Source organism: Bos indicus x Bos taurus, chromosome 14, assembly GCF_003369695.1.
Source record: "Bos indicus x Bos taurus breed Angus x Brahman F1 hybrid chromosome 14, Bos_hybrid_MaternalHap_v2.0, whole genome shotgun sequence".
In the NCBI taxonomy this organism is placed as follows: Eukaryota; Metazoa; Chordata; class Mammalia; order Artiodactyla; family Bovidae; genus Bos; species Bos indicus x Bos taurus.
The window spans coordinates 62,403,538-62,418,973 of NC_040089.1; the positions used below are offsets into that span (position 1 = coordinate 62,403,538).

Genomic DNA, 15,436 nt, shown 5'->3' on the forward strand with positions numbered 1-15,436 from the left:
TTGTCATTTACAGGCATTTGCAAGTAAAATCACTGGCATGCTGTTGGAGTTATCCCCAGCTCAGCTGCTGCTGCTTCTAGCAAGTGAAGATTCTCTGAGAGCAAGAGTAGATGAAGCCATGGAACTCATTATTGCACATGGACGGTAATACGCACATTTGGGAAGACATTTTAGTTTAAAAAACATTAGCTACTTTATTTTTAGGATACAGGTGTTCACATATCTTATCATCTATATTAAATAGTGCAAGACTTGAATGGTTTTAATTTTAGGAGATGGCTTAAAAATCTGAGTGAGACAGCCAAGTTTCACATGTTACTAGAAGGGTTGAATTTTAGCAGTTACTTTAGGTTTGAAGATAAATTTTATGAACCTTATTTATAAATTAACTTATAAGAAGTACATCTCGTTCTCCACCTGAATACCTCTAATGGCAAAGGCCAGATACCTCAAGGAATTGGGTGTAATCCCTGAGTCTTTGTAGTAAATAAGAAATTTCTTTTAGGCATCCTGATTTATCTTGGAAATCATGCAAATCTTTGCTTTTATTGTGCAATATATTTGTTTTAATATAAAACTTAAAAATACCTAATTTAAATTACTTACCATTCTTTTCCCCAAGTGACAGGTTAAAGTGACAAGAAGATACATTTAATCTGTGCCCTTCTATCCTGGGGCTACTCTAATATCCAGTTTGAGGCTTTGAAGTGTTATTTTAAATGAAGATGTGTTTTTTTTTTTTCCTCCTAGTCATGATATTGAATGAGGAACTTCAAGATTAGATATGGTCCTAGAAATGGATAAGTGGGTTGGCTAAATCCTGAAGTAAACAGCCGTTTAATTTATTCTAGCTATTTACCAGTCTCAGAGCTTTTGAATGGTCCAAGCCAAAGACTATTGCTAGAAGTTTCTTTTCTTTGCTGTTAACTATTTTTCATTTCTTGACTTTTATGTACTACATTTTCATTCCTCTTCCTCATTTCTGGATACAGCAACACTAGTATACCACAGCCTTGTCTAACTCAGTGAAACTAAGCCATGCCCGTGGGGCAACCCAAGACGGGCGGGTCATGGTGGAGAGATTTGACAGAATGTGGTCCACTGGAGAAGGGAATGGCAAACCAGTATTCTTGCCTTGAGAACCCCATGAACAGTATGAAAAGGCAAAATGATAGGATACTGAAAGAGAAACTCCCCAGGTCAGCAGGTGCCCAATATGCTACTGGAGATCAGTGGAGAAATAACTCCAGAAAGAATGAAGGGATGGAGCCAAAGCAAAAAGAATACCCAGCTGTGGATGTGACTGGTGATAGAAGCAAGGTCTGATGCTGTAAAGAGCAATACTGCATAGGAACCTGGAATGTCAGGTCCATGAGTCAAGGCAAATTGGAAGTGGTCAAACGAGATGGCAAGAGTGAACGTCGACATTCTAGGAATCAGCGAACTAAAATGGACTGGAATGTGTGAATTTAACTCCGATGACCATTATGTCTACTACTGCAGGCAGGAATCCCTCAGGAGAAATGGAGTGGCCATCATGGTCGACAAAAGAGTCCGAAATGCAGTACTTGGATGCAATCTCAAAAACGACAGAATGATCTCTGTTCGTTTCCAAGGCAAACCATTCAATATCACAGTAATCCAAGTCTATGCCCCAACCAGTAACGCTTAAGAAGCTGAAGTTGAACAGTTCTATGAAGACCTAGAAGCCCTTTTAGAACTAACACCCAAAAAAGATGTCCTTTTCATTATAGGGGACTGGAATGCAAAAGTAGGAAGTCAAGAAACACCTGGAGTAACAGGCAAATTTGGCCTTGGAATACGGAATGAAGCAGGGCAAAGACTAACAGAGTTTTGCCAAGAAAATGCACTGGTAATAACAAACACCCTCTTCCAACAACACAAGAGAAGACTCTATACATGGACATAACCAGATGGCCAACACCGAAATCAGATTGATTATATTCTTTGCAGCCAAAGATGGAGAGGCTCAATACAGTCAGCAAAAACAAGACCAGGAGCTGACTGTGGCTCAGACCATGAACTCCTTATTGCCAAATTCAGACTTAAATTGAAGAAAGTAGGGAAAACCACTAGACCATTCAGGTATGACCTAAATCAAATCCCTTATTATTATACAGTGGAAGTGAGAAATAGATTTAAGGGCCTAGATCTGATAGAGTCCCTGATGAGCTATGGAATGAGGTTCGTGACATTGTACAGGAGACAGGGATCAAGACCATTCCCATGGAAAAGAAATGCAAAAAAGCAAAATGGCTGTCTGAGGGGGCCTTACAAATAGCTGTGAAAAGAAGAGAAGCAAAAAGCAAAGGAGAAAAGGAAAGATATAAACATCTGAATGCAGAGTTCCAAAGAATAGCAAGAAGAGAAAAGAAAGCCTTCTTCAGCGATCAATGCAAAGAAATAGAGGAAAACAACAGAATGGGAAAGGCTAGGGATCTCTTCAAGAAAATCAGAGATACCAAAGGAACATTTCATGCAAAGATGAGCTCGATAAAGGACAGAAATGGTATGGACCTAACAGAAGCAGAAGATATTAAGAAGAGATGGCAAGAATACACAGAAGAACTGTACAAAAAAGATCTTCACAACCCAGATAATCACGATGGTGTGATCACTGACCTAGAGCCAGACATCCTGGAATGTGAAGTCAAGTGGGCCTTAGAAAGCATCACTACGAACAAAGCTATTGGAGGTGATGGAATTTCAGTTGAACTATTCCAAATCCTGAAAGATGATGCTGTGAAAGTGCTGCACTCAATATGCCAGCAAATTTGGAAAACTCAGCAGTGGCCACAGGACTGGCAAAGGTCAGTTTTCATTCCAATCCCAAAGAAAGGCAATGCCAAAGAGTGCTCAAACTACCGCACAATTGCACTCATCTCACACGCTAGTAAAGTAATGCTCAAGATTCTCCAAGCCAGGCTTCAGCAATATGTGAACGGTGAACTTGCAGATGTTCAAGCTGGTTTTAGAAAAGGCAGAGGAACCAGAGATCAAATTGCCAACATCCGCTGGATCATGGAAAAAGCAAGAGAGTTCCAGAAAAACATCTATTTCTGCTTTATTGACTATGCCAAAGCCTTTGACTGTGTAGATCACAATAGACTGTGGACAATTCTGAAAGAGATGGGAATACCAGACCACCTGATCTGCCTCTTGAGAAATTTGTATGCAGGTCAGGAAGCAACAGTTAGAACTGGACATGGAACAACAGACTGGTTCCAAATAGGAAAAGGAGTTCGTCAAGGCTGTATATTGTCACTCTGTTTATTTAACTTATATGCAGAGTACATCATGAGAAACGCTGGACTGGAAGAAACACAAACTGGAATCAAGATTGCTGGGAGAAATATCAATAACCTCAGATATGCAGATGACACCACCCTTATGGCAGAAAGTGAAGAGGAACTAAAAAGCCTCTTGATGAAAGCGAAAATGGAGAGTGAAAAAGTTGGCTTAAAGCTCAACATTCAGAAAACAAAGATCATGGCATCCGGTCCCACCACTTCATGGGAAATAGTTGGGAAAACAGTAGAAACAGTGTCAGACTTTATTTTTCTGGGCTCCAAAATCACTGCAGATGGTGACTGCAGCCATGAAGTTAAAAGAGGGTTACTCCTTGGAAGGAAAGTTATGACCAACCTAGATAGCATATTCAAAAGCAGAGACATTACTTTGCCAACAAAGATCCGTCTAGTCAAGGCTATGGTTTTTCCTGTGGTCATGTATGGATGTGAGAGTTGGACTGGGAAGAAAGCTGAGCGCCGAAGAATTGATGCTTTTGAACTGTGGTGTTGGAGAAGACTCTTGAGAGTCCCTTGGACTGCAAGGAGATCCAACCAGTCCATTCTGAAGGAGATAAGCCCTGGGATTTCTTTGGAAGAAATGATGCTAAAGTTGAAACTCCAGTACTTTGGCCACCTCATGCGAAGAGTTGACTCATTGGAAAAGACTCTGATGCTGGGAGGGATTGGGGGCAGGAGGAGAAGGGGACGACAGAGGATGCGATGGCTGGATGGCATCACTGACTCGATGGACGTGAGTCTGGGTGAACTCCGGGAGTTTGTGATGGACAGGGAGGCCTGGCGTGCTGCGATTCATGGGGTCTCAAAGAGTCGGACACGACTGAGGGACTGATCTGATCTGAGTATAGCTTAGCCTGCTATATAAAAAGTTGCAAATAATGTGCCTTTTTTGGGGGGAGGGGAAAGACATTTGTAAATATATGTAAGAGTTGCTATTTTAGTTGTATTTTCTGTTGAATACAAGAATACAGAATATTGACTGCTTTCACCTGCCTTTATGGATTGAACAGTGAATTTGTTAGTATTCTAGAACAGTTAAATACACTGGAACATTTGATTCCTATTGTGGTTGCCTTCTGAACTTTTTCCTGTTCTTTTACAATGTTTTCCCTGAGCTCAAATTTCAGTCCCCCTATGAAGACTGCATTTACTTTGTCTTAAATCGGATAGCCTTTAGTTCATTGTCTTGGATCATACATGTAGTATCTTTGTGTATATTATTGACATTTCTGCTCCTAGAACTGCATTAAGACTAGTAAAGTGTCCTAGATACTTATTTACTTCAAAACAAGTATGTTGATAAAGTCTTAAAAATTTAAATGCATATGGTTTTCTCTACACTAAATTCTAGAAATTTCAGTTACCTGGAATATTATTTGTTTTTAGGGAAAATGGAGCTGATAGTATCCTGGATCTTGGATTATTAGACTCTTCAGAAAAAGTACAGGTAAGGGATGTTTTGTGGGCTTCCCTGGTAGCTCAGATGGTAAAGAATCCACCTGCAGTACAGGAGACCCAGGTTTTCAATCCCTGCATCAGGAAGATCCGCAGGAGAAGGGAATGGCTACCCACTCTAGTATTCTTTCTTGTCTGTTAAGTGCATGCTGTATTTCAATTTGTAAGCTCCCTAAGAACTTCAGGGCCAGTGATAATCGTATCTCTTTAACTGATAACTCTGGAAAAAATTAAGAAAGGAACTGCTTGAGAATTCTGAAAAATAAACAGCAGCACACAGATTGGAGGGAAGTCAAAACTTGAAAAACAACTGTTGGGGCATTATTTCAGGCAGGAGTGTAAAGCTGATCCCCATTGCTCTCTCTTAACTGGAAGATAGCACATGCTTTAAGAAATAAACTATACTACCAGACTATGCCACATGGTGCATATGCAGAACAGACCCATAGTAGAATTAAAAGGCTTTTGGTAATGGAACCACTGACTACTCATTGGAAGGACTGTTATTGAAGCTCCAGTACTTTGGCCACCTGATGCCAGCTCATTGGAAAAGACCCCGATGCTGGGAAGGATTGAGGGCAGGAGGAGGGGGGAGGTGACAGAGGTTGAGATGGTTGGATGGCATCACTCACTCAGTGGACATGAATCTGAGCAAACTTCAGGAGATAGTGGAGGACAGAGGGGTCTGGAGTGCCACAGTCCATGGGGTCACAAAGAGGCAGACACTGGGACCACCGCACCCAGAAGATACTTCCAGTCTGAACCTAACCAGGTTATTATCTGGTTATTTACCTGGGCCAAAAAATTTAGCATTCTCCATATCATTTCAACAAGACCCAGAGTTTTATAACTTAGTAAAAAAATGTCCAGGATACACTCCAAAATTATTCAACATACAAAGAACCAGCAGAGACTCACCAATTCTCCTGGGACAAGAACCAAGTGATGCTAACCTTGAGGTGACCCCACTTGTTGGAATTATCAAAAACTTTATCTCATGTTCTGTAAGATAAGCAAATGAATGGAAAGGTAAAGATTCACAACAGTGGAATAGAAAAAGAGAACCAAGGTAAAATTATAGAAAGTACTTATGAAAATTAAAAAGTTCACTGAATAGGTCAATAGCAGAACGAAGATGATATAGAAAAGTATCAGTCAGTTTGAAGATCGAAACTATCCATTTTGAAGAATAGAAAGAGAAAAGATCTCAAACAACAGTTTTCAGAGACCTGTTGGACTATGTTAAACATTAATGTCATTGGAGTGCCCAGAAGAGGAGAATGAGATTGCTACAGGAAAATATTTGAAGAAATAGTATCTGAAACCTTCCCAAATTTGGTGCGCGACATATTTATTTGCAGATTCAAGGAGGTTAGTGAACCCTAAACAGGATAAACTGAGAGAAAAATCTGACTAGGGATAATCAAGCTGCTGTGAAACTAATAGGAAAATAATAGTGCCTTACATAGAAACAGTAATGTGCAAGGCAGTGGATTTCTCATCAGAAGGCCAGAAGACAGTTGCAGCATCATCCTTACAAATTGTCAATCCAGAATTCTATCAAGGGAAAATAAATTTAAGGAATCAACGTAAAAGAAGCTACCAGAGTTTCATTGAGTGATTTTGAATGGACAGAGAAATTAACAGGCACAAGCTTTGTATATCACAATTCTGAAAGAATGAATAAAGTTTATTTACATTTAAATATGAAACTTGCTTTACTTATCGAACTTTACATTTAAGTGATTTAAGAGAACCAGTTTGTATGCTTTGTTAAATATCAGTCTTCGGTAATGTTAAAAATATTACTGTTCATTTTTTTTGGAGTGGGTACCTGGATTATTACTAATTTTAAAGAGGGTTATAATGGTATTTTTAAATAATAATCATTCTCTTGTATGCACATATACTAAAATAGAAATAAAATCTTGGGACTTGATCTCTGATACTCTGTTATTAGGAAAACCGAAAGCGTCATGGTTCTAGTCGAAGTGTAGTAGATATGGATTTAGATGATACAGATGATGGTGACGACAATGCCCCTTTGTTTTATCAACCTGGGAAAAGAGGATTTTATACTCCAAGGCCTGGCAAAAACACAGAAGCAAGATTGAATTGTTTCAGAAATATTGGCAGGTAAAGTCACTCTAATCTTATATTTGAATTTTTTTTAAATTTCAGTTTATGAGATTTTTCTAAAATATTTTAGTCTGTAAAATGTGTATATATATCTTCTACTATAAAAATTTATTTAAGTGTGTATATTATGTATATGGGGTTATGTGGTCTAGAATTTTTTAATTTAATTACTATTTGCTTGTTTTTATTTTTAGGATTCTTGGACTGTGTCTATTACAGAATGAACTGTGTCCTATCACACTGAATAGACACGTGATTAAAGTGTTGCTTGGTAGGAAAGTAAGTGATTTTAATGAATCTAACTGCTTTTACAGTTGCAAAAATTTTTTTTATAAAATATATAGTTATGGCATTAACTTAATATTAAATTTTAAAGCATTCTAGTCATTATAAAGTCATGTTCAAGCATTTAATGACATGGGGAAAAATCTCAATTCATGGAGGAGACAGCATAGGAAAATGAGAAACACAGAGGTGAGTTTAGAGGGATTGGCGGACCTGGATCCTGTTGCAGACAAATCCTTGGACATTTATTACTCATTTATACAATGGTAAAGACAACAGTATAGTGCCTGGCACATAGTACGTGTTCAGTAAGTGTTATTATTATTTGTTCTAGCAAGTAATGGCAATAGAAGCAGCATTGTATTGAAAAGAGCACTCTTAGCTTCAAAACTGTATGTAAGATGTATGTTGGTAGAAGGGAGAAAAGGTAAGAACATCTAGCTCAGCAGTGTTTGATAATTATCTCTTGGTGACAGAATTAGCATATTTTCTTTTGTGTTTTGGTAGTTTGCCAACTTGTACATTCCTTTATGATGGGGAAGGTAGGAAGAGAAAAACACATTCTTTAAATTAAGGCATAATACTAATTACACACTATAACAACAAAATATTGTATGGTCTTTGCTACAGATGCACACCACACGTCTGATATGAGTTAGCATTGTTAACGCTGTGGTCTATCAGTAATTTTCTCTGCTTAAACCCAATAGTGAATATTGTTTTCTCTTACAGCATATCATACTATAATATATATTTTTTCCTTTTTTTTTAAATGCTGACTCTGTTGACGTGTTCCAGGTAAAATGCTCTTGTGCAGAGAAAGAACTGGACTTAAAAGCTAGCAGCATAGAAATGTTGAGCCTTTAGCAAGGTTTATGGAAAAGGTCATGAAATCAAACAGACTCAAGTTATAACCCAATGATATATGATCTTCAGCAAGTTCCTGAATTCCTTTGAGCATTAGATTTATCATCTGGAATTACAGGATGTGTATTTAGGATCAGCTGCTCAGCATAATCACTTTTTAATAATTAGTGCTGGTTCCTGCAAAAAATTTAGAACTTAAAGCTTTACACTCCTGGCTTTAAATTTTTTAAAAATATATACTTTTCATACTTTGAAAATTAAATGTATTATCAGAGCCAAAGACTTATTAAAATTTTACCTCTTTAGATCAGTTATATTAGTGGGATATTATTCTATATCAGTGTATCATGTATCTTCAAATTAGATAAAATTTTTATCATAGATTTCAACTTAACTAATGAATTCAATTAAGATGTTTCTTTCATAATTCGTTTTCATATGATTACTGTCTTAGGTCAATTGGCACGATTTTGCTTTTTTTGACCCTGTGATGTACGAGAGTTTGCGGCAACTTATTCTTGCTTCTCAGAGTTCAGATGCTGATGCTGTTTTCTCAGCAATGGATTTGGCATTTGCAATTGACCTGTGTAAAGAAGAAGGTGGAGGACAGGTAAAACAAATGAATTTGGTTAGTCTATTGTGCTTGATACATAGAAAAACAATTTAGATAGATAGGGACCAAGAAAGAGAAAGAGACACACACACATGCACACAAAGACACAGTAGGAGATGGAGAGAAAGATATGAATGGATGGAGAGTTAGTGAGACAGATTGAGAGGTTGAAGAGTTTATAGTTACTTAGGCCTAGAATGTCTGCATTTCTTAGTTGTCAAATACAGAATTATCTTTAGATTTTAAAATTTCAGGAAATTGTTTTATGAACTGTTAACTTACTCCTGCTTTGTCAAAATTGGTTTTAAATGGCACTGCTAAATTTTCCACAGGTTGAACTTATTCCTAATGGTGTAAATATACCAGTCACTCCTCAGAATGTTTATGAGTATGTGCGGAAATATGCTGAACATAGAATGTTGGTAGTTGCAGAACAGCCATTACATGTAAGTTTTTTCCAAAAAATGTTACTTGATCTGATGAGGCTATTTGTATCTTCTGTGTTTTAAACTAGCTTACAGTGTATTCAGCTTGCTTATGAAGGGTCAAAATTTTTAAAACCAAAATGAGTTTACGCACAGTATAAATTGTACCTGAGTCCAGACCAACTCCTTTCTTTTTGGGTAAAACTACTTGGAAAAACCATGTAATCATCAGAAAGTAGATCTGGTGAGTAAAAATTTGGAAAGGATTCTTTATGGGACTCAGATGATTTTGTTTTAGAGTCCTGCAACCATCCATGCCTCTGGTGACGCACTAGGTGGATTCCTTAGACTCGGAGGCAGTTATCGGTATGGTTTATTATAGCAAAAGGACTCTCACAAGGGGAGATTTACATCAGATGGAGTCTGGAGGAATCCAGGTACAAGCTTCAAAGCTCTCTTTCTGGGGGTATGAGTTGTCACAGAGAAACAGTATGTTCTTCCTCCAGCAGTGAATTACAGCAGTGCGTATGCAGTGTTTGTGTTTAGGGAAGCCTACTTAAGAGTCGGGGTGCAGCTTTTTTATTGGAGACCAGTCCTACTAGCAGAGGAAATATCAGAGTCCTGTCAGACTCCCAGAGGAAAAACACATGTTCATCATAAATCACCTTTGCACAGATAGTCTAGGCAAGCTGTTACTGCAGAGCTTATTCCCACATCAGTTAGTAATAATGTAGGGAACATTCCAAAAGCCAAGTTTCCAGATGCCTGTCAAGGACCATCCTCCCATCAGACTCTTCTAAAGAGCAGCATCAGGCCCACTATGTTAACTGTTTCTCCTCCTGGTGAAAAGTGTTTATGAAGTGGTTTGGATCCCTGTGCTGGGAATAATTGTGTGGGCTCTGGAATTAATACTGTCAGGGTGCAAATCATGACTGCAGCCTGCTCTAGCTGTATAACATTAGCAACAACTCAAGTACTTTATGCCTTTGTTCCCTCCTCTGCAAAATGAGGATGAGGTTAGCGTTAATTAATTCACATATGTAAGGTGCTTAGAACAGTTCTTGGCATTTCTCAGTAAGTTTGTGTCAGGGATATTGGTTTTTGTCATCATCATACTTTTCCTAGGATATTGATAGGATAACATGATTAACAGATTGTTTCTTAAGGACCAGCCTGTTTGTTACTAACATAATTTTAAATACTATTTAACTCATGAGATAAAATAATAGTCCTTTACTGTTGAACCTGTAGCCCTTTTTCCCTTCTGCCTGTCTTTTGAATTTGTTAATAAACTCAAAATACAGAACTTCACTTTTTAGTATTATTTAGTATTCTTAGGCTGTTAAAATTAGACATTGGGCTTTAATGATAATAACTGCTATGTAGAAAATAAAGTACTGATAGTAATAAATAGGTAATTTTTGAAATCCTCTAGGCAATGAGGAAAGGTCTACTGGATGTGCTTCCAAAAAATTCATTAGAAGATTTAACAGCAGAAGACTTTAGGCTTTTGGTAAATGGCTGTGGTGAGGTTAACGTGCAGATGCTGATCAGTTTCACCTCTTTCAATGATGAATCAGGTATGAAATTTATTAAATGTTTACGTAACAAATAAACTATACAGATAATTTGGTCAGTCAGTTTTCTGGGTTTCTAATTCTTAATCTATTTATAGGGACTTAGGAAATGCTGTTTATTACTTGGGTTTTTATATATTTTAAGATATGTTTGAACTATGATAGCTTATTATTAGGTTATTCTTAATTCTTTTATTGCTTTATTTTTCTATATTTTAAAGAATGTATGGTTTAGTATGAAATAGTAAAAATTCTTTGTGGTGAACAACTGTGTTGAAAGGGTTTTTATTTATTTAGAAAAAAATAATCCATATGACAATTCTGTTGGCCTTTCCCAATTCATGTTTCTTAAGTCCTCTAAAGAATTTGATTGCATGATGTAGCCTTTTTTCCCTTCTGCCTCTCTTTTGAATTTGTTAATAAGAAACTCAAAAATACAGAACTTCACTTTTTAGAACTTCAGAACTGAACCCAGAGCACACTTAGAAAGATATGTAACACACAACCACATGAAAAATCTAGAAAGAGTAACAAGAGGTAGTGATAATTCTAGAATAATATTTGTCTTCAGTGCTTGATTTGTTGCAACTTTTTCTTTGCAAAGTCCCATATTCTAGGAGTAGACTTTTTAGCTGTGACTATACAATAAAATGGGCTTCCCTAGTGGCTCAGATGGTAAAGAATTCGCCTGTAGTACAGGAAACCAGGGTTTGATCTCTGGGTTGGGAAGATCCCTTGGAGAAGGGAATGGCAACCCTCTCCATTATTCTCGCCTGGAGAATTCCAGGGACAGAGGCACCTGGTGGGCTACAGTCTCTGGGGTCGCAAAGAGTCAGACAAGACTGAGTGACTAACACATACAATAAAATACTGGAACTTCCAAGAAATTCATGAGAAGACTATACTTCTAGTCCAAGATTAATTCCATGCATGAATGTACCAGTTTTTTCCCTTTTATTCTTCATATTTTGCAAACAGCTTCAGCCAAATAGTAAGTTAAATTTGGGTAAATTTTCTTGTTTTTCCTTCATGCTTGGTAACATGCAGATCACTGCATAATAGTTTTTGTGCTAAATAATAATATAGTTTACAATATTTGTGACATAAGAATTTGGTTTATTTATTGATATAAACCAAAAACCTAGAAGGGGAAAAAATATCTAAAGACACTCCCAAGTATGATCCTCAAATCAACAATATCAGCATCATCTGGAAGCTTTTTAGAAATGCAGAATCTCTGGTTTCTTTCCCCTTTCTTCCTCCATACTTAGTGAATGAGAATCTGCATTTTAAAAAGATCTCCCAAGTGACTTGTAAACTCATTAAACTTTGAGAAGCACTGGTTTAACATCATGAGAAGAATCATGACTTAGTCATGGAATTAAAGTCATGTGATTTTTGAGGCTAGTGGTTCGTTTTTCTTGGTCATTGGGATAGGCTAATGAACTGTATTTCACATTGTACAAATGGTCTTAATTTCCTGTATTAGGATTAGACCCCCCCATTCACATTTTAATTTTATAAGTATTCTAAAAATACAACTGATGCATAGTATTTATTGAATTTATGTTTATTTGTAGGAGAAAATGCTGAGAAGCTCTTGCAGTTCAAGCGGTGGTTCTGGTCAATTGTAGAGAAGATGAGCATGACAGAACGACAAGATCTTGTAAGTGTTTTCATAAAATTTGTAGAAAAAACTGTAAAAACCTTAAATACTGTATGAAAGACAGCCTTTTGTTTTAAATTGGTAATGATTTTAATTTCGGCTAAGGAAATTGAAGGTCAGAAATAAAAGGCAATTTTGTTTCTCTATTCTATAATAAGGACATCTGAAGTATGAGTAAAACTATAAATAGAGTGAAATACATCTTAGCTATTAAAATGCTATCCTTAGTCCTGAAGATATAATACCAGCTTACTGTTGAGACCTGTTTTTCCCCCTATAGTGAGTGCTGATGTATGTTAATGGCCTCTTTCGTCCATCCTTAATCTTTTTCACTAGTTGCAAGTGTTTGCAAAATTTTTTAATTAAATCGTAATTGCTCTGTATACTATGAATAGAGTAACTTAATTACGGGTACTAGGTCTATGATTTTATTCCCTGGTGGTTCAGATGGTAAAGAATCTGCCTGTAATGCCAGAGACCCATGTTCGATGCCTGGGTTGGGAAGATCCCCTGGAGAAGGGAATGGTCTATGATTTTAATCTTATTACTTATTAACTTAAGTTAATAAATTAAGACATAAATTAATAGATCATAAATTAAGACAGTATAAACTTTGATCATACTGAAGTCTATCAAGTCTGTGAAGTTTATGTCCAACTGTGAGTATATCCGAATCAACCTGTCCAGTGGCCTTAAAAGATAGCCTCCCCTAGACTTTGTTGTAGAAATTTGAGGGACATTCCTTATCCAGAAAATCTCTATTCATACCTCATAGTTCCCTGTGACATTTCCCCTGTTGAACCAGCCTTAGTTCTTAGTATTCTAAACCAAACCTCTATGGAATGTATAAAAAATAATACAATTTCTAGATATATCCCCCAATTTTATTTGAGAGGGGGAAATAGTTGGGCAGGAAAGCATGCAGTTTCCGATTTACCTTTAAAGGTAGTTAGTAACTTGTTTTTTATGGGGTAGGGGCCACGTGTTTAGCATTCCTTCATCTTCACATGGCCCCAGGCCTCCCAGTGTTTCCCTACTATAGCACAACAGGTTGTCCAGCAGTCCTAGCTGCCAGCTGGTTTTTGTTCTTGACGTAGCCATCTGGTAGTTTCCTAGGCTGTTCCCTAGGTTCATTCCTTATAATTCCATGTATTTTGACTTTGACAAACTTGTAGACCAATACTGAAGTCCCTACCAATGCAGATACTGTATCTGCACCTTTTGGTTTTAGGAGTACCTGAGTTGCTTACTAGGGTTTCTGTAGTCAATCTGGATTCAGAGCAAAACCAGTGTGTCTTGTCTAGTCAGTCAAGTTAAATCTCACTGCATTTCTGCCATCTCCTAGAAGAGAAATTTGCTAACTATTCAGTCTTGTTTACAAAAGAGAGACAGAGACTACCTCCCTCTGTGGGGGCCTCAAAATGTCCAGCAACAGCTTTAATTGTGAGCTTCACTCTTTAAACTCCTGTATTCTTTGGGCTTAGCAGTATATCAGAGAAGGTGATGGCACCCCACTCCAGTACTCTTGCCTGGAAAATCCCATGGACGGAGGAGCCTGGTGGGCTGCAATTCATGGGGTCGCGAAGAGTCGGACACGACTGAGCGACTTCACTTTCATGCATTGGAGAAGGAAATGGCAACCCACTCCAGTGTTCTTGCCTGGAGAATCCCAGGGACAGGGGAGCCTGGTGGGCTGCCATCTATGGGGTCACACAGAGTTGGACACGACTGAAGCAACTTAGCAGCTTAGCAGCAGTATATCGTGGTGTCTTCTACCTCCTCCTCTTCCTCTTTTGGGAGGTTATCCTTCACATATTGTTAGGCTTCTCCATATGTGTCTCAGGGTCATAAGAATATAAGAGGGTTTCCTAAACTCTTCTCCCTTGAATTATTGGTCCTAGGGTTATGCAGCAAAACTATACACATAGTATATTTCCCTCTTGGAAAGTCATAGTTCACTAGTAAAAGTTTTGAGAAGTCCTCTGTTATGTATTTATCTTTTTCCAACTTCTTGGAGGTCCAGCAGTGTAGTAATTTGGCTCTGGGTAACCACATTTATCCTTGGAGAAACACTTTACATTGTTTTTTACCTGTAAAATGAGTAGGTTGGGCCAGGTGTATGTCTACAGTACCTTCCAGCCCTTCTATAAATTCTTTGAAGATTTTGGAGACCCTGACACTTGAAGAGTTTTATTTTTCCCTGCCTCCTCCTATAGAATTCTAGATGAGATTTCTCACATAACTAGTTTAGGGTTCCTCGTCACTCTGAGATAATGAATATATTTGTCTGTTTGTATGTGTTAAGTTGCTTCAGTCGTGTCTGACTCTTTGTGACCCTATGGACTGTAGCCCGCCAGGTTCCTCTGTATGTGGGATTCTCCAGGCAAGAATACTGAAGTACGATTCTGTGTCCTCCTCTAGGGGATCTTCCCGACCTAGGGATTGAACCTGCAGCTCTTAGCTCTCCTGCATTGGCAGGCCGGTTCTTTGCCACTAGTGCCACCTTCGGGAAGCCCTTTTGTTTGTCTGTTTAGTTGTGTACTATAAATGCAAGATTTTAAAAGCTTTACCTTAAGAGATAGTCACTGTCTACTATCAATGAGGAAAAGTATGTTTTAATAAAAATATTTCAGGAAAGTATATCTTTGGTTATATTTAAAGAAAAAGTAATTTACACTATATTACACAAATTAGATGTGTTTTAAAACTCAGTGTTAGCATGGCTTATTGCATGGATTTTGATGTACAGTAGATGCTGTCTGACACTAAATTACTGTTACAAAATTACTGTGTATCACAATGCACCACTGAAAAGTATTGGGTGGTTTTGCTAGTAGATAAAATGCAGAATAACTTTTTGATAGCCTCTGTGAATTTTGAACCTTTTTCAGAGACCTTGTACCTTATTCCTACTAAGACATGCCCTGCGAAATTTAGCAACAGGAAGGGCCCTTAGACAGCATTTGATCAAGTAGCCTCATGTTGCAAATGAGAAGCTGAAGCATTGAAACATAGTCACTTTTCTACATACCTGACACTTTTTTCTTTTCCAACCCTGAAACTTTCCTTTTCAATACAAG

General features: G+C 37.6%; 1 protein-coding gene across 5 annotated transcripts in view; it reads left to right on the top strand.

Annotated features, from left to right (window-relative positions):
* The window catches only part of UBR5 (ubiquitin protein ligase E3 component n-recognin 5), a 137,410-nt gene that overhangs the window by 120,678 nt on the left and 1,296 nt on the right, over nt 1-15,436 (top strand). For all 5 annotated transcript variants that reach the window (XM_027561404.1, XM_027561409.1, XM_027561407.1 and 2 more), the window contains exons 51-58: nt 14-144; nt 4,716-4,776; nt 6,745-6,920; nt 7,118-7,202; nt 8,530-8,685; nt 9,021-9,134; nt 10,549-10,693; nt 12,271-12,356. In XM_027561404.1, the coding sequence (XP_027417205.1) occupies nt 14-144; nt 4,716-4,776; nt 6,745-6,920; nt 7,118-7,202; nt 8,530-8,685; nt 9,021-9,134; nt 10,549-10,693; nt 12,271-12,356 (954 nt within the window). The remainder of the gene's footprint in view (nt 1-13; nt 145-4,715; nt 4,777-6,744; nt 6,921-7,117; nt 7,203-8,529; nt 8,686-9,020; nt 9,135-10,548; nt 10,694-12,270; nt 12,357-15,436) is intronic.